The 24,651-nt window shown below is 35.5% G+C and overlaps 1 protein-coding gene across 4 annotated transcripts in view; it reads right to left on the bottom strand.

Moving 5' to 3' along the window:
- The window catches only part of SPAM1 (sperm adhesion molecule 1), a 46,891-nt gene that overhangs the window by 8,000 nt on the left and 14,240 nt on the right, over positions 1-24,651 (bottom strand). For 2 of the 4 annotated variants that reach the window (XM_025380100.1, XM_025380098.1), the window contains exons 2-5: positions 13,910-14,020; positions 9,397-10,556; positions 8,835-8,924; positions 3,828-4,393 (exon numbers count right to left, since the gene is read on the bottom strand). In XM_025380100.1, coding sequence (XP_025235885.1) covers positions 3,905-4,393; positions 8,835-8,924; positions 9,397-10,350 — 1,533 coding nt within the window. In that variant the 5' untranslated portion in view covers positions 10,351-10,556; positions 13,910-14,020 and the 3' untranslated portion in view covers positions 3,828-3,904. Of the gene's footprint in view, positions 1-3,827; positions 4,394-8,834; positions 8,925-9,396; positions 10,557-13,909; positions 14,021-16,094; positions 16,180-24,651 lie in introns of those variants that run through there. The other 2 variants (XM_025380099.1, XM_025380097.1) reach the window with 2 other exon arrangements.

Here is a 24,651-nt window from a genome sequence, read left to right as displayed (position 1 = left end):
TGTTTACTTTTTCTAGTCTTCTAAACAATTGACCTAGTTGAGAAAAGAAACTCAGAGAAGTTAAGTTTCCCAAAGTCAGCGGCTTGCAAATTGCTAAACTGGGATTAGCTTGCTCTTCCCCCTATATCCTGCTGCCAAGAATTAGCCTTCCCATGAAAAACTAACAGCTCATTAACTTTTGAATTTTGTTTAAATGATATTTCTTATAAAAAAGTAATTTGCCAAAACTTTGTATAGCCATATGCCCTTATAAAAGCAGTAAGAGTCAGTAGATAGATGAATTTGTAATTCCTTGTAACTGACGTACTTTAAAAATATAATGATGATTCTCATAGACAAATGCCACATATAAAATAAAAAGGGATAAAAAATCAAATGTTCTTTTTAATGCTAAACTTTGGTTTCTGTTTTCATACTATAATCTACAGGTATCTAAAAAGTTGTATCTTACATTTTAGAAATGGTAGCAGTCTACTAAAATAGAATTTAAGTATAAATGAGAAAACAAAGTTTACTCTGAAAAGAAAAATAAAAGATACCCATAATAAACTATGAAAAAAATGTCAACATTACTGATTATAAACCAAGTTAAAACAAGATGTCATTTTCACCCATCAGGTGAACAATGACTGCAGAATTCTATAAAGGCCAGTGTTGTTCATCTCTATTAGTGAGATCATTAATTGGAACAAAAGTTTTTGAAAGATAATTTTGCAATATCTATCTAAATTAAAATGTATGTACCCTTCACATCAGCAATTCCATTTAATCCTGGCAAAAGTATGCCATGGTATATATGTACATGATATTAACTATAAAATTTTTGGCAGAGAAAAAAATTTCCATAAAATAAATATTCACCAACAAGAAATTTCCTTTAAAATTGTCATATAGTGGTATCACAGCATGATGTGGTCAGTACAAAAATGTACTGATATGGACAGACACCCAAAATATATTGCTACATGGAAAAAGCAAGTTACCAAAAATTATGGCACCAGAGCCCAATTTGTTATTTGCGTATATATACGCACACATTTGCTTCCATATTATTAGCAAATTTCCGGAATTATATACAAAAAAACTGAAACCAGGAGTTGCCACTCGCCGAAGGAAGAGAGAAGGAAACATTTAGTTTTCCACTTTGTATTGTTTCATAAAGAGCAGCAATGACTTTATAAGAATAAAAAAAAATTACAACTCAAAATGGATTAAAGACTTAAATATTAAGACCCAAAACTATAAAACTACTAGAAGAAAATACTGAGAAAACACTTTAGGACATTGGTTAAGGCAAAGATTTTATGTGTAAAACTATAAAAGTACAGGTGACAAAAACAAAAATAGTCAAATGGGACTATAACAAACTGAAAAGCTTCTACATGGCAAAGGAAAAACAATGAACAGAATAAAGCAAAAATCTGTAGAATGGGAGAAAATATTTGTAAACTATGCATCTGACAATTGACTAATATATAAAATATACAAGGAACCCAAATAATTCAACAGCAAGAAACAACCTAATCAAAAAATTGCTGAAGGATCTGGGTAGACATCTCTCAAAACATACAAGTGAACAAGAGGTCTGTGAAAAAAAATACTCATCTTTACTAATCACCAGGGAATGCAAATCAAAACCACAATAAGATATCCTTCACCCCAGTTAGAATTGCTATTATCAAGAGACAAAAAATAGCAAGCACTGGCAAGGATGTGGGAAAAGGGAACTCTTGGTGAGAAAGTAAATTAGACCAGCCATTATGAAAAACATTATGAAGATAGGGAATTTCTCAGAAAACTAAAAATAGAACTAGTATAGTGATAGGGTTTGGCTGTGAGCCCACCCAAATCTCATCTTGATTTGTAGCTCCCATAATTCCCACATGTTGTGGGAGGGATCCAGTGGGAGATAACCAAATCACGGTGACAGATATCCCCCGGACTGTTCGTGTGGTAGTGAATAAGTCTCTCAAGATCTGATGATTTTATAAGAGGTTTCCCCTTTCCCTTGTCTCTCACTGTCTCTTGCTGCTACCATGTAAGAAATGGCTTTCGCCTTTCACCACGATTGTGAGGCCTCCCCAGCCACATGGAACTAAGAGTCCATTAAACTTCTTTTCCTTTATAAATTATCTAGTCTTGGGTATGTCTTTATCAGCAATGTGAAAATGGACTAATACACATAGGATACAGCAATCCCACTATTTATCCAAAGGAAAAAAAATAAGTATATCAGAGAGATATCTGCATCCCGTGTTTATTGCAGCACTATTCACAATGGCCAAGGTATGGAGTCAATCTAAATGTCCATCAACAGATGAGTGGATTAAAAAAAAATGTGGTATATATACACAATGGAATATTACTCAGTCATAAGAAAAATGGAGTCCTGTCATTTGTTGCAGCAACACAAATGGAACTAGAGGCCATTATCTTATGTGAAATAAGGCAGGCATGGAAAGACAAGTATCTCACGTTGTCACTCATCTGTGGGAGCTAAAAAAATTGAAATCATAGACAGCGGAATTATTGTTATGAGTATTAGAGGATAGGAAAGGTGGGAGGAGAGAAGGATAGGGAGAGGCCAGATAATGGGTACAAAGCAGCTAGAGGGGAAGAATAAATCCTAGTGTTCTATAGCACTGGAGGGTGACTATAATCAACAACAACATTGTGTGTGTTCAAAAAGCTAGAAGAGAGAATCTTACATGTTCCCAACACAAAGAAATGTTTGAGGTGCTGGTTACCCTTATTACCATGATCATTACACATTGTATGCATGTATCAAAATATCACTCTCTATGCCATAAATATGTACAATTAGGACATGTCAACTAAAATTAAAAGAGAAAAAAGAATAAAAATGATTTTAAGCTAATCTAATGTAAAAAACTGTACAAGTGGTTCAGTTTTAAAAACTTCAAGCTTAAAAATGCATAATTTTTTTAATTTTTAAAAAATGCATAATCATTTGAATTATTTTTATTGCTTTTTAGAGCTCAGTCTCAATTCAGATATTAAACAAAGCTTAAACATAAAGAAATGAGATCTGTAACAAGTAAAACATTCTCCTTTTTTCTCATGAAAAATGTAATGCCTCAAAAAAACTAAGATCCTGAAAACTTGTGCCATCATTTGAGAGTATCTAGACAACTGGATTTGGAATATGTGGTTTCATCTCTTTTTGTTTCTAGGGAGGCATGTGGAAAGGAAGGAGGAGATAGTAATATTTGTACAGATCAGACTAGGCAAGAAATTCAAATACAACTGCTCTGCGCTTTAACAGAGTCGAAGGTTAATTGTATACACTGAAGATATTCCTTTCATTCCTGTGCAAATTAGAGTCTTCAATGGCACCAGAGAAAGCAAAAAAATACTAATTCTTTTCTCTTATCTCTTCCCTCCTTTTGATTTCTTTTCCACCATCCTTTTTCCTTCTCCCTCTCTCTCTTGATTATGAGCAGAGGAGAAACATAAATATCCAAGCACTCTAAGTCTTATTGATGGGTTGTATTGAAAGGGTTTTCACTTTCAAGTTCTTAAACACTCTATATCAAGTTTTATTTATCAAAATGTCAGTGTCTTGTGCAGAATGATAGTGTTGAAACAATTCTGGCAGCTTTGCAAGTGAAACGCATAATAGGAGTTTCTGTACTCTAAACTGGAGTATTTACATAAGCTATTGATTCCTGGAATACAAATCCCTGAACTCATGGTTGAGAATTCATAAAATATAGCAGTGTTTGTCAAGTTCAAAGGAAATTATCATTTTCTAAGTATAGTTATTCAGACAGAACTTTCCAAAAATGATCTTTCAACAAGAGCTGTTCTTTTCAGAGATTTAATTAGTTGAAAAAGCACCCTTTAAGATGGACATATTGTTCATTTCAGCTAACCTGTGCAATCACAAACTCACTACAGAAGAAATGATAAGAAACAAAATATTAACAATGAACATTGTGGTAGAGACTGTGGAGGATGAGGTATTGTAGAAAATTGGAGGAGATCCTTCTGTCTCCACGGGAGGCTTTAGAGAGGCATCTATACAGACACCATCAGCAATACATACATCAACAGCATCAGTGTCTTTTACATCAGCTTTCTCCTTACAACTCAAGTTGGTATAACAGCTGCAATAAAATTTTTCAGAAAATTCCTCCAGGTCTTCAACTGTTGGTTTTCCATGTACTGTGAACTTTCCACCTTTCTCCAGTCGAATATCAAAATTGTCTGGGTTGAGGTGAAGATAGTCACTTGAATTCCAGTCCTTCCTTATACACACTCCTTGCTCCTGGCAAAGCACTTGGCTACACATTTTGGCTGCTAGTGTGACGTTGATTATGTAAGGATTCAGTATAGTCTCCATGTAAGTGTCTAGGAGCAAGCAAGATTTCTGTAAAATTATAAGACAGAATATCAAAGGACAAGTTAGTTGATATGTGAATTAATTTAGTGTACTACGCAATTTTTTACAGAAGAATGCAAAACCAGAGGTAGCAAGAAGTAGAAGATAATTTCTTTTTTACCTTAACCAACAAGATTATTCCAATTGCTTTTTGTAAGACTTACAAGTTTCACATGCCACTTCATTCCACTGAATTACTGACTAATTGAGGCTTAATATTCCTTACCCTTGCTCTTCCTCCATAATTCATAACATTATCCGGGGATAGAATCCTACAGCTGTTACAGTATGTTAGAGTATGGTCTCTAGGATCCATTTGCCCTGATTGGAGTCCCAGTTCCATTAGTGACTAGCTGTAGGAACTTGAGAATTTCTTAAGCTTTCTAAGTCTTAGTTTCCTATCTGGGTGACTTTGGGCAAGTTGATTAACTTGATTATGCTTCAGCTTTATCATCTGGAAAATAAGGATAATTATGATGCTTACCTCATAAAGTTGTTATGAAAATAGATTTTAAAAGAACAATACATATAAATGTGCTGAACACAGGGGCATACCATATCTTCAGTTGACCCTCAATAAATTACAAATAAATGTAAGAAACACTACATTTGTCAGACAATTTTTTTCCTGAGACAAATTCTCATTCTGTCGCCCAGGCTGGAGTACAGTGGTGCAGTCTTGGCTCACTACACCTTTGATCTCCTGGATGCAAGCAATCCTCCTGTCTCAGCCCCCTGAGTAGCTGGAACTATAGGCATATGCCACCAAATCTGTCTAATTTTGGTTTTATTCTGTGGTAGAAGTGAGGTCTTACTATGTTGCCCAGGCTGGTCTCAAACTCCTGGGCTCAAGCAATCTTCCCACCCCATCCTTCCACAGTGTTGGGATTACAGGCATGATCCACCATGCCTCGCCTGCCAGACAAGTTTAAATAACATGGAAAAGGCTTATAATTTGGCTTATAAATTGCTGGCTCAAATACGTTAAACAGGTTCAATTGAGTATACTTTCTACTAAATGTTATGTATAGTCAAGTTATGGGTGAATAATGACAACTCTTTTACAGATTTGGCAGACTATGAGTGATGACTAACTAAAATGATTCATCTTGAGACTGGCATGTTCTAAACCCTGGACACTATCCTCTAAGAAATATTGAAGTTGATCACTTTTTTTCATATTCAACAGTTCCATTGAATGAGGTAGTTGTGCTAGTCCTTTTTCAGGTCAAAGGAAGTGGTGGTGGTAGATATGCAGGCATGTGAAGGAATCTCGGCAGCTTCCATCTGAATATATTTCTTTTCATCTTCCTTGAGATGATGTCATCTATTGTTGGCAGAATAACTGATTGCCAAAATTGTCTGCATCCTAATTCCCTGGAACCTGTGACAATGTGAGCTTACATGGCAAAAGAGACTTTGCAGATGTGATTAAGGAATGGATCTTGAGAAGGGGAGATTATCCTGAATTATCAAGATGGACTCAATGTAACTACATGACTCTTTGAAAGTGTAGAAAGTTTTCAAGCTGAGTTAGAAAGATGAAGTGAAGGAAGGAGAAATTCAAAGTGTAAGAGAGATTCAATGCACCTTGGCTGACTTTCAAGATAGAAGAGGGCCCTGAGCTAAGGAATGTACTGGCCTCTAAAAGCTGGAAATAGCCATTTGCCAATAGCCAGCCAGATAATGGGGATCTCATTGCTACAAGCACAAGGAAGTGAATCTGCCAACAACCCAAATGAGCAAGTATCTTCTCCTAGAAAGGAATTCAGCCCTGCTGTCACCTTGATTTTAGTCCATTGAAACTCATATTGGACTTCTGATCTAAGAACTATAAGATAACAAATTTCTTCTATTTTTTTAAACCACTAAGTTTGTTGTAATTTTTATGAAAGCAATAGAAAACTAATACACCATCCATCTTCTTAACAATCCAATAGTTTTGAATGGTGTTTAGAATGAAATTCAACTTCTTCTCTTGACTTGTGCACAATGTGACACGGTATAACCCTTTCCTCCTCTTGTACAACCTTCCCATATCCATTCTACCTTAGACATAGTAGCTATTTCACTAGCACGGCAGTTTCATTTCAAACTGCACTAACTGTTCCCACTGCTTGGAATGGTCTTTCCTCTAATTTTTACCACAATTGACTTCATCCTGTCATTCAGATGGCAGCTTCAAATTAGACAACGCCCTTCTCTGATACCTTCCTTGTTAAGTTCTCCACATCTCTGTTTTAATTCTCTGTGTAGCACTTACCATATCAAAAATGTTTCTTACTTGTGTACTTTTTAAGTACTCATAAGTTCCAAGAGTACATAGACTTTCTCAATATTCTTCAACACTATGTTCCCAATACAAGGGAAATGAGAATTTATACCAAGTTCAAATAACATTGCAGCTGCTTTCTCAACTCCACAGAGACAAGGGTTATACAAAGAGGAGTAAAAGGGTGAGAATGACTTGAGAATCATTAACCTGCATACTTTGTAGTCTATGGAAATACATTAAAAGTGGCTCTCTAACAGGTAAGACTTGGTTCTTATCAATTTGTGTGTGTGTGTGTGTGTGTGTATATATATATATATATATATATATATATATATATATATCTCCATGGTGTAAATCCTCCTGCCATGGCCAATTTCAAGCTACCTCCCAAACATTACTGAATGCAGATCTGGGAATCAAGTATACCACCATTACACATTATGGTAGCATGCCATGAAGTAGCACATTATTACATAGTATTTCCATTTATAAAGGTATGAAAGATGTAAATAATCTCAAGAGCATGGACCATGGTAAAATGAGGTAAAATAATTGATATATTGAAATGTGTCACCTGTTTTTAACATAGTTTTTATTGTAAGTTTTTATCATTTAATTTTTAATAATGGCAGTGATTAACAACTGGCTCACAAAATCCCTGAATATTTACCAATTAGGTCTCAGTTGGGACCAGTAGGGCTGACTCTGTCACACCACCAGATCTAATAAAATGGAATGAAAAGAAATGGCTCATTTGCATTTGTTTTCTGTCAATTCCAGTAACTGCAAGTAAACCTGCAATTATCAGTTTCTTAAGTTGTCAATGAATCAGAGAAAACATGACAAGTAATCCATGACTATTGATTGCAAATGACATAGAAAAAAGGGGAAGTAATGATAGATCTATTATTTAAAATAATCAGAAGTTGAGAAAGGTAGCAGAAATATATACAACAGAATCTATAGGGGACGATTTTGGGACAATGCCACTAAGAAGAAAATAATCATATAAAAGTTGAAGGATTGTCTCTGTTATGGATAATACTGAAGATGATTTGAGAGACATAGTAGTAGAATTTGAATCTAAGCTTAAGGGGCCACTAAAAAACAAGTGTGATACTTAAATAGTATGTCATGTCATCCTATTCATTGAGGAATGCCTGATTCACTCCTCCTCAGAGTAAGAGTGGAGTTTTCAGTTTTTTAAAAAAAGAAAAGAAAATAGTATGGAGAATTTATAAATATGTATAAGTTTTTAAATAATAGGACATTTGAGAAGGGAGTTTATGGATTTGGGGAAACAACTAATAAAAATTAAGAATTTACTTAAGAAAATTATCATTTTACAATTATTTTCTGACACATAAAATACTTTAACAAGGGTCACATACCTTTTTCTGAACTTACATTTCCTGTTATTCCTTTATATTAGAGATCCAATTAGAGACAAAAGAGTTATACAAAATAGGCAGATGGGCTCTGATTACCTTAAAAAATTCTCATAAATGTAACTGCTGTTAAGTATTTTTAAATAAAGACTATGTCTATTCTATCCAAACAATAAGAGATGAATACAATGCTTCTCAAAGGCTTTCTTAGACTACTAGAGTATAGACTATTTGCTAAAATCCTAAGATAGGACCCTTGGGCCATGAGCTTCATCTGGCATTCTTCATGGCACGTTCATCATTGGTATTTCCACATCCACCAGAGAAGAAAAAATTCAGCTTCAACTCAGCAATGTCCATAGGACAGCTTTCCTCTTAGGTCAAGAAGGTTGATGAGGTGGGGGATAAAGATCTGATATACAGAATTAAACAAGAATGAAAATAAAGGAACAAGGACCTATCTTCTGATACAAAACACCATGCCAGAAAATTAAGATTGTAGTCTTGTTTTTGTTACTTAATAGTCATGTAGCCTAGAGAAAATCAATTATTCACTGAATTTCTATTTCCCCACTGGAAAACGGGTATACTATTTTCTGCCTTACAACCACCACACAAATGTATTTTGATTCAGCCAGTAATACTTCAGCACCTATTACTGCCTGCTAAGCATAGTACTACTTATTTTCTTATTTAATACCAAAACAATCCCCAAAAACATTAAACATAGAAATATTTTCACCTATTTTCTACCAATTCAACTTACCATACTTCGCATTATACTGAGGCTTCCCCATATTACAATTCCAGAAGCACCCAGAGCAACAGTTTCACCAAGCGTAGACACAAGTTCTTCCTGGAAAGTGTGACAGAAAGAGTTAGCAGATAAAAACGAAATGAAAGTGCTATACATAGGACAGTAACACCGAAGCTAAGCATGCTGACCCAATAATAATAATTTTAATATTTCCCCATTATTTCTATCTCTTACACAGCCATTGCCTTACTATAAAACAAATAAGATACTATTACTGTTTCAATCACTTCTATTGAAAAGACAGCAGGCCTAAGAAATAAAAAAAAAAAAAAGAAACTGAGTTCATACACTGTCTATACTACCTAATTCTCCCTGCCTACTAAGAGATAAAGACATTACATTAAAGATTAAGCATATTCTTATTTTGCATTCATAAAATAATGTAGAACTACTTGTGTATACATTCCTAATATTAAAAACTAGATTTCACTCCCTTCGAAAATAATATTAAATTTCAATAAACGTATTTTGTGAATTTCATTTCATAGCCCTCATACCTTGATTTACTTACTCGAGAAAGGAATTTCAAAACTTGATCAGTAAAAACTAGGCGGGCATAGACAAAAACCGGAAGTGGATTTTTTGCATCAGGTATTTTGGAAACCCTGATGGCTTCCCGAACTCGATTGCGCACATAGAGTGTAGCAACTACAACAGACTGCTGAGTGTTCAGATAAATGGATGGGTAAAGGGCAGTGCTTTCATTCCATAACCAGCTGAGATCATCATTTCTTTTCATTTCTACATCGAAGCAACTTCCATTGTAACCGGGTTTCCTATAGTGATGGTTGTAACAATCCGGAAAAAGATAATAACCCCACAAGTGATTTGGCCGAAGTGATCTTCCCAATTTTATAGTCTCTACCATGAAATCCTTCCCTGCCTTTTCAAATTCTTGCTTAGCTTTGTCAGTGGCCTGTGGGAGACTAAGCTGTACATTTTGTTGCTGAACCAATTCAATAGACCTATTCCTGTAAACATCTTTAGGTTTCCAGTTTCTTGCCCAAGTGGGTCTCCATTCTTCCCAGTCAATAACAGCCATTCCCAAATTGTCTACTGGCATATAAAAAAGAATGTCTTGCTTAGATTTGTCCAGATGGTCTTGCAAGGAAACCTTCTGGGGGATTCCTCCATGCACAGTTACTCCTGTGGTTAGGTCTATATATGGATAGTAGCCAAGTCTATCAACATAAAATATTGTAACACCTTGCCCGGTGACGTTTACTCGGGGGCTTCCCATTAAAGTGAAGAGGCTCATATCTAGTGGCTCATCAAATTTTCCAAGACAAAATTCACTTGGGGCATTCCAGGCCCAGAGGAAAGGCACATTTGGAATAATAGGGGGTGCTCTGAAATTCAGAGTTAAGCAACACGGAATCAGAAGGAAGGTGAAAACTATCTGTGATACTCCACTTGATTTAACAAAGCTTCTGAAAAAGATGTGCTTGAATTTTAGCACTCCCATTGTAAAGAGTAATGACTATGAAAACATTTATTTCTTCCTACACACGTTGGTTTACCCAATATTTGATGCAAAGTGTGAGCACAGATGAAAGGGAATGGAATGAATTCACTTTGGTGGATAAAGAGGTATAATGATTAAGTTACATTTAAATATTATTATTCTTGTTTCATGTTTCAGGATTGTTTTGCAAGTTGCGTCACCTATAACTGAAAAAAGAAATACAGAATACATTGTTATGATGCATTTCATAATAAAGAATGTAAGCTTCACCAAGTTCTCAACTTTAAGTGCAGGGGGTTTAATTTCATCTTAGAAGATGGAGGACCCACTCCTGTGTTTGAATCTATGAAATTATTTCCTTTCATGTATGATACAAACTCTATACTAGTTAACATTTTTCTCATCTTTCCAAATCACTACTGGGCCTACAGAAAGGAGACTGTAGCTATTTTCCTTTTGCCTTTCTGGCTGTACATAATGCTGTACCAAGCAATGCCTTAGCAAAAGCCCATTGGAGGAAAATAAATTCCAAGTTGATCCTCTCATTCTGTTTATTGCTTCCTGAAAGACCACTTGCTAGCTGTCTTCCATATACTGAAAACAACCTTTCATAGAATTCTGAAATTTCATCTTTCTCTTTCTTTCTTCTTTTTTCTCTTTTTTCACATTTTTTTTTTATCAAAGGGTAGCAAACTCACTTCTGCCAGAAATCAACAGTTTGGCTGAATGTATTGAATCAACCAAAAACTTCTACCAAACAAGTTGAAAGGCTCCTTGGTACACTCCTCAATCACATCTTACAATAATGTACTCTCATGTCTAAAGTTAATAAAACATTTTACTACTTTCCATTTTCTACTAAAAGGATTGGCTCTAGCCTAACTTAAGAAAAGCAATATATAGATTTTGGTCTTTTTATAGTGTTTGATAAGTAAGATTGTCTTGTCATTCTGATTGTGACAAAGCAAGGTGTTATAGCACATACTCTGGCTGTATTAAACCACAAAAGTGGTACAATAAAATGGTCTGGGCTCAAGAAATTAAACTATGTATATACTCAGCATTTAGGATTTGCAAAAATTACCTGCAAGAAGATATATTTAAATGTTCTGTGATTCTAGGAGGGAATTGGAAACTTTCTTTTAAATTAGATTAGTAGTATACTGCTTTATGAAAGTATAACAAGAATTATACTATTCTTCCCAGGAACATGTGTCCTTACCATAGCAAATTATCCGGTGATTTCCATTGCTGAAAAATATATGACTCTAAAGAGATCACCATATCAGAATAAAATAAAATTATAAAGACTATTATAGTCTCATGTTTTGAAGATAGTGAATTTTTCCCTTCATGTTTAGAACATACAAAGTACCTAAAGATTTTTGTAGCTTAAATACTCATAAATTTCTTTATTCAGGACCTAGATAATCTTCACCTAAAATAATATTAGGGGGAAAAACGAATTGCTTTTAAATACCAACTGTCAATACTAATGCCTGAATGGCAGGGACAGGGAAAAGAAAATGGAATAAAGGATTAACTTTCCCTGTATCTCAGGGAAGGAGTAAGCTAATCCTACTGAAATTAACATTTAAATCTATTTACATGTGTTCATTTTATGTAAGAAAAAGATGGGGGACCGGGCTCAATGGCTCATGCCTGTAATCCCAGCACTTTGGGAGGCCAAGGTGGGCGGATCACCTGAGGTCAAGAGTTTGAGACCAGCCTGACCAACATGGTGAAACCTCATCTCCACTAAAAATACAAAAATTAGGCAAGCGTGGTGGTAGGCTCCTGTAATCCCAGCTAGTCAGGAGGCTGAGGCAGGAGAACCACTTCAACCCAGGAGGCGGAGGTTGCAGTGAGCCGAGATAGCACCACTGCACTTCAGCCTTGGTGACAGAATGAGACTCTGTCTCAAAAAAAAAAAAAAAAGAAAAAAAAAAGAAAAAAAAAAGAAAGAAATAAATGAAAAACATGGGGCAGAATGAGCCTGTTGAGAATGTCTCTACCCATAGAAGTCTTCAAAAAAGAATGGACACTTCTACGCTTAAAATTTTAATCAGTGAAATATCTTTTCCTCAGCATAAATCTAAGGCAAAGCCTTGGAACAGAGAATTGGCACAAAATTGAGGATAAACCTAGAAGTTAGCATCAAGAATAACATCTTTTTGTTTAAAGTATCTAATAGAGAACTTTACCTGTTTACAGAGAAAACCTGACATTGGCCTAGACAAAGAATTTATGACTAAGACCCCAAAAGCAAATGCACAAACTGGACTTTATTAAACTAAAAAGCATCTTCACAGCAAAGAGGATAATCAACAGACTAAACAGACAACCTACAGAATGGGACAAAATGTTTGCAAATTATGTCACTGACAAAGGATTAATACACAGAATCTACAAGGAACTCAAACAAAATTGAAGAAGAAAACAAACAACCCAATTAAAAAGTGGACAAAGGACATTAACAGACATTTTTCAAAAGAAGACATGCAAGAGGCCAATAAATGTATGAAAAATGCTCAACATCACTAACCACCAGAGAAATGCAAGTCAAAACTGCAATGAGATACCATCTTACACCAGTCAGAATGGCTATTACTAAAAAGTCAAAAAAAATGTTGTCATGGATGCAGAAAAAAGGACACACTTATACACTTCTGGTGCAAATGTAAATTAGTACAACCTCTATGGAAAACAGCGTGCAGATTTCTCAAAGGACTAAAAATAGAACTACCAATCATCCTAACAATGCTATTACTGGCTATCTACTCAAAGGAAAAGAAATCGTTATATAAAAAAGACAACTTCATTCAAATCTTCATTGTAGCAGTATTCACAAGAGCAAAGTCATCGAATCAACCTAAGTGTTCCTCATTGGTGGATTGGAAAAAGAAAATGAGGTGTATATACACTATGGAATACTATTCAGCCATAAAAAAAAATAAAATCATGTTCTTTGAAGCAACATGGATAGAGCTGGAAGTCATTATCCTAAGTGAAATAACTCAGACACAGAACTGCATGTTCTCACTTTTAAGTGAGACCTAAACAATGAGTACTCATGGACATAAAGATGGAAACAATAGACATTGGGGACTCTGAAAGGGAGCAGGTTGGGAGGCGGATGAGGATTGAAAAATTACCTGTTGGTTACATTGGTCACAATCTGGGTGATGGGTACACTAGAAGCCCAATCCTACCATTATGCAATATATTCATGTTACACACTTGAACATGTAACCCTTAATCTAAAATAAAATTAAATTTAAATATCTTTTAATGAAAAACATACCATTAAAAAAATAAAAATAAATACATAGATACCCTAATAGAGAACCTCATATTCCTGGAAAATCTTAACTAATTTAACCCCAGGTAATAATGCCTGACCTTATCTTTCCACTAGTATTCCTAAGCTCTATATTCAATTTATACCTATTAAAGTTGCATTTTTAAGTGTCTTCCTTGCTCATTGTGTAGATAATTGCTTCTTAAAGCACTTCTGCTAAGTCTTTGCTATCCCCCAAACCCAAACAATAGCACTTACCCAGAAGTCTGCTTTCAAAGTCCAGCCACCCAATGTCTCTTCAGTAGTATCAAGACAAGAAGTTGGCTGGTCTCAATGTCTTCCTAGAGCACTGGCTAGTCATTAGCATCCCTTTGAAAAAAAATAAAAAAGATTATTTTCTCTCAAAATAGATTTAGAAACTTTAAATTCTGAATATATCTAAAATTCTACTTAAACTCTTATTCCTGTTGTAAAGGCATTTTATCACTGGAACACATGCTAGCTAAATCCTTTGAACTAGGAATCCCTTGTCTAAGGATAAGTTCAAAATGATTTTGTAATAAAAATTATGTAGCTACGTGTAGTTATTCACACATGTAGTATTCACCACTATGTATTGTAGCATCTATGAAATGAGAAAAAATAAAAAGCAAGTTCAATACCTAATGATAAGAAATGACTTAATATGGTATTTCAACCGAAAGAATGTATGCAGATATCAGAACTAGTTACAAAGATAATGATGCAACATGTAAATATGTTTGCCTAAAATACGAAGTGAAATAAAGTACAAAACTACACACTGTTGAAGTATGCAAAAACATGTATGTGCATGCTTAAGGAATTAAAACTATTCAAAAATGTGAAAGAATATTTGTATTTTATGAGTGTCCATTATATATTTCTGATCTTCTAATTTTCTTTCATCCAACTATCATACTGTTTCTCAAATAAAAAGTGGAAATGAATAAAATTTTAATGTTAGAAAATAGTTTGCCAGAACAAATTTGAATCTCAGCTTCCCTTCAGTGAGGAAAGACAAATAACCATAAACCTCTCCACACATTATCTACCAGGATGCTTGTACAGGGGATTCTTGTTCTTGTAAGAGGAAGAGGAGTTGATGATTGTGAGTTTTTTTTTCGAATAAATGCTACTGTGTATATTTAAGGTATACAACATGATGTTATGGGAAGATTAGGATTTTTGAGGTAAGGAGAGGAGAGTATCAGACAGGAAAAAAAAAAAAAGAGCCAAATTTCTTGGCTTAGTCCTCTGCTTTTCTTTTCCACAACAAACGCTTTATTTCCATGACAAATGCTTTCTCTCTAGAGAATCATAACGGATATAGAAGTCAGTCAAGACACTGCCTTCAGAATCTACCTTTTGGAGTTCCCATTTCCTGTGAGTTTATGTATACATTATCTCAATGGAATTAAGAACTGAATTTAGACACAATCCTCTTACCATTAAAATTGTTATAGATTTTGAATATAAATTATGATCATAAATAATTTTAAAAATTTAGAAATATGGGCAAATATTGAAAAAGGCAAGACTATAACTTTGGTGAAAGCAAACCGTAACATTACCAAAGGGGGAGGAGCAAAGAGAGTCCCAAATCTAAGTCATGCACAAGGCACCTCCTCAATTTCCATTTCTCTACAGACCTCACTCAAAACTACCAAACTTTGTTACAACACTGAAAATGGCCTCCAGCCTCGGGAAGCCTGAGGATACTGAGATAACTTTAGTGTTCTAAATTACTTCTGTACATACTGTGGGAATCATTCTTTAACATGAAAAATGAAAAGCAAATTTCCACATGAGTGGTAGGTCCCACGCTGATTGCCCTCGTATCCTCATCGCATTTGGTAGGATGTATGGCATTTCCAAGGTACATAGTTCATAAGTCCAACCCAAAGGCTGACTAATACCTCCAGTTACAAGTAACAGTGACTCCAAGCTAAGAGTTTTAAAGAAACTTTTAAGAGACCAGCATAATATCCCCAAAAGCGTATTTTTTCTCCTAAAGTAAAAATATTTACAAGTATTTTCATGAATGAAAGGAGCTTTTGTGTAAGATTATTTTCTAGGAAACTTCTTAAACTATTGTATTTTATAAATAAATTGACCAGAAATAGATTATCATAAACTTGATTCAACAAGAGAAGTTAATCCCACTGTAGGTGGCATTTCATCAACTCTTTTTTCTTTCCTCTTTATTATTGTTGTCATAATTATTCCTCTCCTTTGGTTCTTTCAGCCTCATCTTAACTTTCTCAGTGTCACCTAGATATGTTTTGAACAAGCCAGAGATTCTTGAGGTTAAAGAAACTGCTTAAAATGTGGCACATTACAGAACTTTGTATCTTTTTTTTACAAAACCATACCTGCTTTTTGCTACAAAGCTGTGCAGTAGAAAGAACAAAAGGCAACTTACTTTTAAAGTAAAAACTGAAAAGTTTTCCTTTAAGATGTGATTAGGTCAGAAGTCACTCCAATCTATTAGCTCTGCAGTATTTAACCTGTTGGGTGAGATAAAACAGCCCTTTGCCCAGTCAATTAAAGGAAGATTTAATCTTTTGAAATGTTACTGTGTAATGTGGTAGGGAAACCTGTCTGTGTGTGTGTGTTTGTGTGTGTGCGTGTGTGTGTGGTGTTTTAATCTCAGCAAATTCAATCTCTGAGACACAATCTCAGTCTGTTGCCAAGGCTGGAGTTCAGTGGCACAATCTTAGCTCACTACAACCTCCAACTCCCAAGCTCAAGTGATCCTCCCACTTCAGCCTCCCAAGCAGTTGGGACTATAGGTGCACACCACCAAACCTGGCTAATTTTTTTTTTTTTTTTTTTTTTTTTTTTTTTTTTGAGACGGAGTCTTGCTCTGTCACCCAGGCTGGAGTGCAGTGGCCGGATCTCAGCTCACTGCAAGCTCCTCCTCTCGGGTTCACGCCATTCTCCTGCCTCAGCCTCCCGAGTAGCTGGGACTACAGGCATCCGCCACTTTGCCCGGCTAGTTTTTTGTATTTTTTAGTAGAGACGGGGTTTCACCGTGTTAGCCAGGATGGTCTCGATCTCCTGACCTCATGATCCGCCCGTCTCGGCCTCCCAAAGTGCTGGGATTACAGGCTTGAGCCACCGCGCCCGGCCAAACCTGGCTAATTTTTAAAATTTTTTATAGAGATGGAGTTTTGTCATGACGTCCAGGCTGGTCTGGAACTCCTGGGCTCAAGTGATCTCACCACGTCCGCCTCCCAAAGTGCTGGGATTACAGGCTTGAGCCATGCACCTGAACTTATTGCTCAGCTTTGGTTAAATTAATAATATATTTCTATAGTGTAATACAAATGAAGCATACACTTCATGGAATTGTTTTCAAGAAAATACAGCATTGATTATAAAAGAAAAAGTAATTTCTCCTTTAAAAATTAATAAAATAAATTAAAATTAACATTTTCAAAATGATAAAGCAAGTTTGACATTTTTTTATGATAGAAAAATACTACTTTTAAGAGTTTTGAAAGGAAAATAAATCTCGGAACAGCAAAATCACTAAGCCAAGGGAAGTGTCAACATAGGCACCATGTCAGGCAAAACTGCTTCCCATTTTATTCCTAAATAAGCTAGCTACAAAGTTTAAAAAGCTACACACCCACCTCACAATTTGCCCACAAGAAAATGCCTCCTGGACAAAGGACAGACAGAATTCAGAGTTATCCCACTGAGGCTCACCTGAGACATGCATATCTGATTGCTTCCTCTGCCTTATTGTTTATATAAAAATGCAGATTCACTGAACCACACTAAATTTTGTATTCAGTGGAAGGCTGATCAAGGACTCAAAAGAATGCAACCTTTTGTCTCTTATCTACTTACAATCTGGAAACCCCCCACTTCAAGTTGTCCTTCCCTGCTGGACCAAACCCATGTACATCTTACACATATTGACTGATGTCTCATGTCACTTTAAAATGCATAAAAGCAAGCTGTACCCTAACCAACTTGGCGACATTTGTCAGGACCTCCTGAAGCTATGTCATAGGCATGTCCTTAACCTTTGCAAAATAGACTTTCTAAATGTAGTATGACATATCTCAGATACCTTTTGGTTTACAATTTGGTGATCAGTGGAAGGGACTCTACATGGAGGTGGCCCCTGACCTTTGACAAATCTCCAACTGGCTTGGTACCAGCTTGAACTTTTATGGCTCCAACCAACAGGACAATTTACTGAGGCCTGGAAGCTTCCCTCCCTCCAGAGAATCCCCAATCACCCAAAATTTGGTTGAGATCTAAACTTTATTTTGCTGTACAACTCATTTTCTGAGTTTTACTTTCTACCAACAAGGAAGGCAAGTTTTTCTGCTTTCATGACAATGGAAGGCAGGTAACTCATGTCTGGAGTTTGAGCTCGCTTTCCAACAGGGAAGGCCAGTTTGAATTTTTTCCTGCTTCTAAGATGGTAGAGAGCTGTCTTCAGCCTGAGACCCACTCCTAGGTAAGTAGCTGAATTGGGATTTTGTCTTGGATAAAGTTATGATTAACAGTCAGCTGGTCTTAATTCTCCTTACCATTAGAGTGCTCAGTAATGATACTGTGGGGTTTTTTGTTGTTTGTTCTGGTCTTTCTCTCTCGTCTCAGAGTTGACCAACTCTACCTGACTTGGTCAAATCTGAATGAGAATTCCAAATTATGGGGAACAAGACCTGTCTGAATTGGCTAAAATTCCTCATAACTGCAAAAGAGAGGGGGGAAAAAAGTCCTTGGTTTCTGTGTTTGTTTCCTTTCTTAAAAAAACAACTGTTCTTTCGTTTACTTTTCTTCACCCTATTCCTTCCTGTCCTTTCACTATCTTCAATACCAGGAAAAATCTAAAGAGGCTTCTAATGATTCAAACCCCTAGAAGAACTCAGAACATGGGCACCACTTGCCCCTTTTTGGGGTGTTCTGCTTTCTTCATAGAGTTTCAAAAGTCATGGGCAGATTCTTCCTAGGTCTAAAGGTCTACTTTCCTGTATTTGCATTACCTGACCTCTTTGGCTTTGGAGGGTACCAAAGATTACCTTGTACTGTGAAAGGATTTGACCTTGGCATGTGTAATGGTGGACAAAAGCTAACAAAGTTAAAGCTGGCTGAGGACAGTTACAGGAAGTGGTCTTCACTGATTTTTTTTTTTTTCCTCCTAGGAAGTTGGTGTTTAGGATCCTAATTCTAATTCAGAGGTGCATTCTGAAGAATCTTTTTCATTACCTTTACTCCCAAAATTAATCTAAATTGGCTTGACTGTGCTTTTCCGTGAGAACCTGAACTGTCAGTCATTGATAAATGAGAGACTGAGTTTTCTCAGCTCTGAAGAAAAAGGGCATTTTGCCCTCTCAAGTTCCTAGCCAAAAAGCACCCTTGGGTACCAGAGGCCAAGTTGGAGTGAATAGGGGTTAACCCCCTGTGACATGTAGTGGCCTTATAGGGAACCACCAACAAAATTAGTTTAAAAAGGCTCATCCAGTAAGTGCATATGGAAGCTGACCACTTCACACTTCGAGCTCTCCCAGAGGTGCTAGACCTCTGGAGACAGAAACTGCAACAATAAGAGGGCAGAAACGATTCAGCAGTGGTAAAATGTGGAGTCCCACCCACAACCAGCACACTTGGACTCCCCCATGCCAAACCTTAGGTCACAGCTAAGTTCCTCCTTTTAAGAAAAAATGTGGGAAACAATCATCTAAGAAAGGAAAGACAAGGAGGATGACCTCCTCTCAGGCACCCTGTTTGGTTTTATGATGTCTCTACTTGCAAGGGGCAGTATAAATGGAAGGGCATGCTAGGTTTTCTAATACTCAAGCTGGTTACACATTAGGACTGTTCTTGTGCACATTTTATACTTACAGGCAAATTATGTTAAGGAAAATTCAGAGCCCTAAGGTCAACCTGCAGCTATAAAGTTCCTAAATTCTCTATCTCTGTTTTTTTTTCCTGCCTGCTTTGTCTGCTGTTACTTTCCTACTGAGATAAAATCCACTGTTCACATACAAACATTTTTGTTATTGTTTTACAAACCAATGGGTTTCTATTAATATCTCGTGGCTAGATTTCTGAAGTAAAAGCTGTAGGATCTTTGTGTGTGTGAGTGTGTATGTGTGTTTGTGTGTATGTACACATACTTTGTTACGTTTTTGGCCACAAGTTACCAAATTGGGTTTAAAGTTAAGGAGTACTTATAAATGAAAAAATAAGTCCAAATGCTTTTCAAGTTCACATGACTTAAGTAAAACCTTTCATAACCTAGTTTTAAAATTATTAGTAAGTAATATTAGAAATGTCTTAAAAATTGTCAGTGTATATTTTTGTTTGCATTTATTGGTCAAGAGATTTCATACTTATCCCTTATCCCTTTCATAAGGTGTCAACATTGGCATAAGGGTAATCAAATGATAAACTCAGCCCAAAATTGAATGATCTTTGCTTTTATAATTTTTTATAAATAAGATGCTAATATTGGTTTAATGAAAACAGCTAAATCTTGAATTACTTAGTAAAATAACCACATATTTAATCTTAAGGTTCTTACTTAGGTAAACTCCTGAAATTCACATGCTGTAAATGATGACAGGGAAATAACCTTAAATGATTACTATCACAGTTTTCATAAATAACCCAGGTAAACTATTAAAATAAAATAATTGAGTAGATGTAATGGGATAAATACTTGTAGATAAATATCATAATTTAGAACCTAAAGTTACATTAAATTAAATAATAGATATTTTATTAAATGGGTATTTTCCAATTAAAAAGTATGTAGAGTAGGAAAACATTCTTTCTAAAAAAAAATAAGATGTGTTCTTGTTCAAAGATGAATACTTTTTGTCTAATTCAAAGCTATTTTAAAGATTATGTATAAAACGAGGTAAAACTAACCTGGAAATAAGAGAGATGTAAAGAAAGTTAAAGAAATAAAGTAGTATTTTTGGTAAGAAAGCTTAAAGAAAAATAATTTTATATGCAAAACAATCTTGTATGCTAAATTTTTGTCCTAGAATAAAATGACTGGTTGTTAAAGAAAGAGGGATGTTCAGGACAACCATGTTCAAGCATGTCATGAATGGTCTGTGTAAGTCATAATAAGAGGGTTTATGAAAAGAAAAAACTTTTATATGATCAAGTTGTCTATATTTAATATTTTTAAAACCCCACTTACACGCTAAATAATTGATTAGAATAATGAGATTTTCTTAAGGTACTGCTTTACTCAATAAAATCACAAGACTTTATAATTTTTTGTATGCAAAGTTCAACTTTTACTGCGTCTCGGTGTTTTCAGGTCTCTCTCCCCTTTTAAATGGACTGAAATAATAATTCTGTCCTTCAATTCATTTTCAACTACTGTAAGTTTTTTCTTTGGGTCATAATTGTTTTGTCCTGATGCTAATAATGTTTTATCTTGGCCGGGCGCGGTGGCTCAAGCCTGTAATCCCAGCACTTTGGGAGGCCGAGGCGGGTGGATCACGAGGTCAGGAGATCGAGACCATCCGGGCTAACATGGTGAAACCCCGTCTCTACTAAAAATACAAAAAACTAGCTGGGCGTGGTGGCGGGCGCCTGTAGTCCCAGCTACTTGGAGGCTGAGGCAGGAGAATGGTGTGAACCTGGGAGGCGGAGCTTGCAGTGAGCCGAGATCACGCCACTGCACTCCAGCCTGGGTGACACAGCGCGAGACTCCGTCTCAAAAAAAAAAAAAAAATAATAATGTTTTATCTTGAAGGTCTAAAGGAAATGTTTTCTTCCAACATAATATTCTGTGCTCTTGGCTTTAAACTGCTCAGGAAGCACCTCCTATGTCTAATTAATTCAAGTATCATTCTCATTAGATCTGACATGAAAATTGTCTAAATGAACAGCAGTCACATTGCAGAAGGTCTTTTTTTTTGCCTTTTGGTAACTGGGCCTAACAAACAGATTTTACATTTTATCAAAAAAATTTCTCTGTCATTATTATTAAGTTTGGGTTTGCTTAGGAAAAAACTGAGATTAAATTTTTATTTAATTAAGGTTATTACATCCCTGTAACTTTCTGCATGTGCTTTTACAGTCCTTGTGTCATTGAGTACAGAGCTTTGACTTCTGACTCAAAAAAGGACCCCAAATCTTGCTAAATCTTAAACACTGACAGCAGTTAAAGCCTTATCTTCAGACCCAGTAGAAGATGCCAATCAAAATAAACTGTGTTCATGAGACACAGGGCCAGAAACTAAAACTATTCAATTCAAGTCCCAGGGACTATAGCAGAAGAGCTAGGCATGTGAGATCATAAGGGCTGATTTTGAGAGAAAATAAGTTCAGTTTCTCTATAAATTAGCCATTAATATTGAAGGCATGCTGAGGCAAGACCAGAATACGGACCCCTGTGTTAGATTAACAAGATTTTCTTTTTTTTTTTTTTTTTTTTTTGAGACGGAGTCTCACTCTGTTGCCCAGACTGGAGTGCAGTGGTGTGATCTTGGCTCACTGCAAGCTCCGCCTCCTGGGTTCACACCATTCTCCTGCCTCAGCCTCCCGAGTAGCTGGGACTACAGGCATCTGCCACCACGCCCAGCTGATTTTTTTGTATTTTTAGTAGAGATGGGGTTTCACCATGTTAGCCAGGATGGTCTTGATCTCCTGACCTCGTGATCCACCCGCCTTGGCTTCCCAAAGTGCTGGGATTACAGGTGTGAGCCACAGCACCTGGCCAACAAGGTTTTCTTGGAGCATTAATCCACTTCTTAATAAAAGATTATAAAGGTTACAAAAAGGCTTATGGAAATCATATCTTATGGTCAAGATAATTAAATTTTTATAGGCAGTTTATAAGATTTGAGAGACATATTTAATTGACCTCCTTCTGTCTTCATTAAGGCTTATTGTTTGGGAAATTAAGTCTCCTCTCTCGAAGACAAAGGTTTCTGCTTTTGTTTTTTTAATCTTTGAGTTATCATTTTGGCTAAATAAATGACTTACTTTATAATGACTGTGATCCTATTTTGTGATATCAAGTGTTCTAAACATTTTATACTTGGAAAAACCTTCCAAAATCAAATTCTAATTTTGGTCCTCATAAATTTATTGATATTAGTTCCCTAAAGTTTATAAGAGATATTTGGTTTATTTGATATAATAAAATCATACAGGAAGCATTATCAAATATGAAACAATGTTTAACCTTCTTTGAATTATATTTATATAAATGTGTTATTAGTGTGTGTTCTGGAGTTGTACAAAATTCCTGTGCTTCTAATACATCTAAGCATATGTTATCAGTAATAATTATGATTATTACGTGAAATTGTTGTATTTCACAGAAGTAACCAATTTTCTTGTAAACTGTGTATTTAACTATGACTGTTCTAAGACTTTTGTCATCCAGTTTTATTTTTATCTTTTTCAAAAGGTGGCATTATAACCAGCACAGGATTCTGACAGGTGCTCTTGAAGGCAGGTTTCTGATAACTTTGGAGATTGTGACACTAGAATAGAGGAAAAACTTCCAAGATTCTTAAGGAGAGTTGAAATGTTCATGAATATCAAGCAGAACAGGAGTTAACTGCATACACTAAACCCCATGGAAGACTGAAATAAATCCTTTTATTACTTTTTGCTTAAAATGTTACTGATCCTTCATTTATCAGAGGTAAGAAAAATTTTTCTTTTGAAATATTTACAGCTTTTAGTAATTGAGTAAAGTACATGCCTATAAACAAAATTTGGAGCATATTTCTCTCTACGTGATTTCTCCAAAATTTGGAAACCAGTTGCAAGTATGCTTAACTTATAGCAATATAGTTATTTGCATAAGTATAATAAGAATCTGTTTTCTTTTGTAACAGGACATAATTGTAGACACTAGTTATTTTACCAAGGTTTTTTTACTGGAATTGAATTCTTTCAGATACAGACTCCTTTAAGGAATCAAAGTTGAATTAAAGAGCAATAAAAGTCCCTTCAGAAAGCTGGTCTTCTATCTTGTCTACGCAGTCCCTGTACAGGTTCCTGACCTATGGCAAGTAAAGAATGTCACTTTCTGACAATCCCAGGAGCCCCAAGATTCTTTGGGACCTAGAGGTGAGGAATTCGCTCCATTAATACAGGTATTTGCAGGCACAGGCTGGGCTTAAGGCATTAAAGTCAAATCTGAGATTCCCTATGGAATAAAGTTTCAGCAAAGCCAATTTTTTAAAAAAAGAAACAATTATTCTTGCCGATTTTATGCATATACTGTCAGGCCTTTATGGCCAAGTATAATAAGACTAAAACTTATTTTGCAGCTGAATTTTTCTTATGACTTGTCTTTAGTGAAAATAGGACTGGAGAAAGAAAAAATATGTTTCAAACTATCTCAGAGACCTTTGTTTTAAGCTACACTTTAGAAAAAAAGTCTCTCAGGCAGTAAATAAATAACTATAGTACACCTGTTGTTAGATTCTAGTCTTGCCAAATATTTTTTAATTTTTATTATTTGGACTGAACTTACAGTTTGGACTGAATTCTAAAATTTTTCCTGACTACTGGTCTACAAAATAATCTATTCTCTTTTTTCTTCTATTCCTTTTTTTCCCCATTTTTCCTGATTTGAAATCACTAAAAATTAAGCTGTGCTTTCTTAAGGTTCTGCAGACTGAAGCTAGACAAATTAAACTTTAGAAGAAAATGACAGGAATCTATTTACATACATAAACCACTTTCATACCAGCCTACTGATTCACAAAGTTCAGAGTAATAATGCCTATATCAATTTTCCAGTATTACTCACTTCTTTGTTTTTCTCCCTTCCTCTCCCTATATTCTTTCTGTAAAACGTCAGATTTCACAACTTGCTAAAAATGAGCTTTCCATGTGGGACCTACCTGTCTAGGAATAAACTGTCCTAACCACAAGGGATGAGACATAACCTGACACGAGGACCCATTTTCTTCTAAAATGCTTTTTCTGAAAGACTTTTAAAAGAAAAGGGGAAAATGTGA

This window comes from Theropithecus gelada, chromosome 3 (assembly GCF_003255815.1).
Source record: "Theropithecus gelada isolate Dixy chromosome 3, Tgel_1.0, whole genome shotgun sequence".
NCBI classification, from domain to species: Eukaryota; Metazoa; Chordata; class Mammalia; order Primates; family Cercopithecidae; genus Theropithecus; species Theropithecus gelada.
This window is presented reverse-complemented; position numbering and strand designations above follow the sequence as displayed.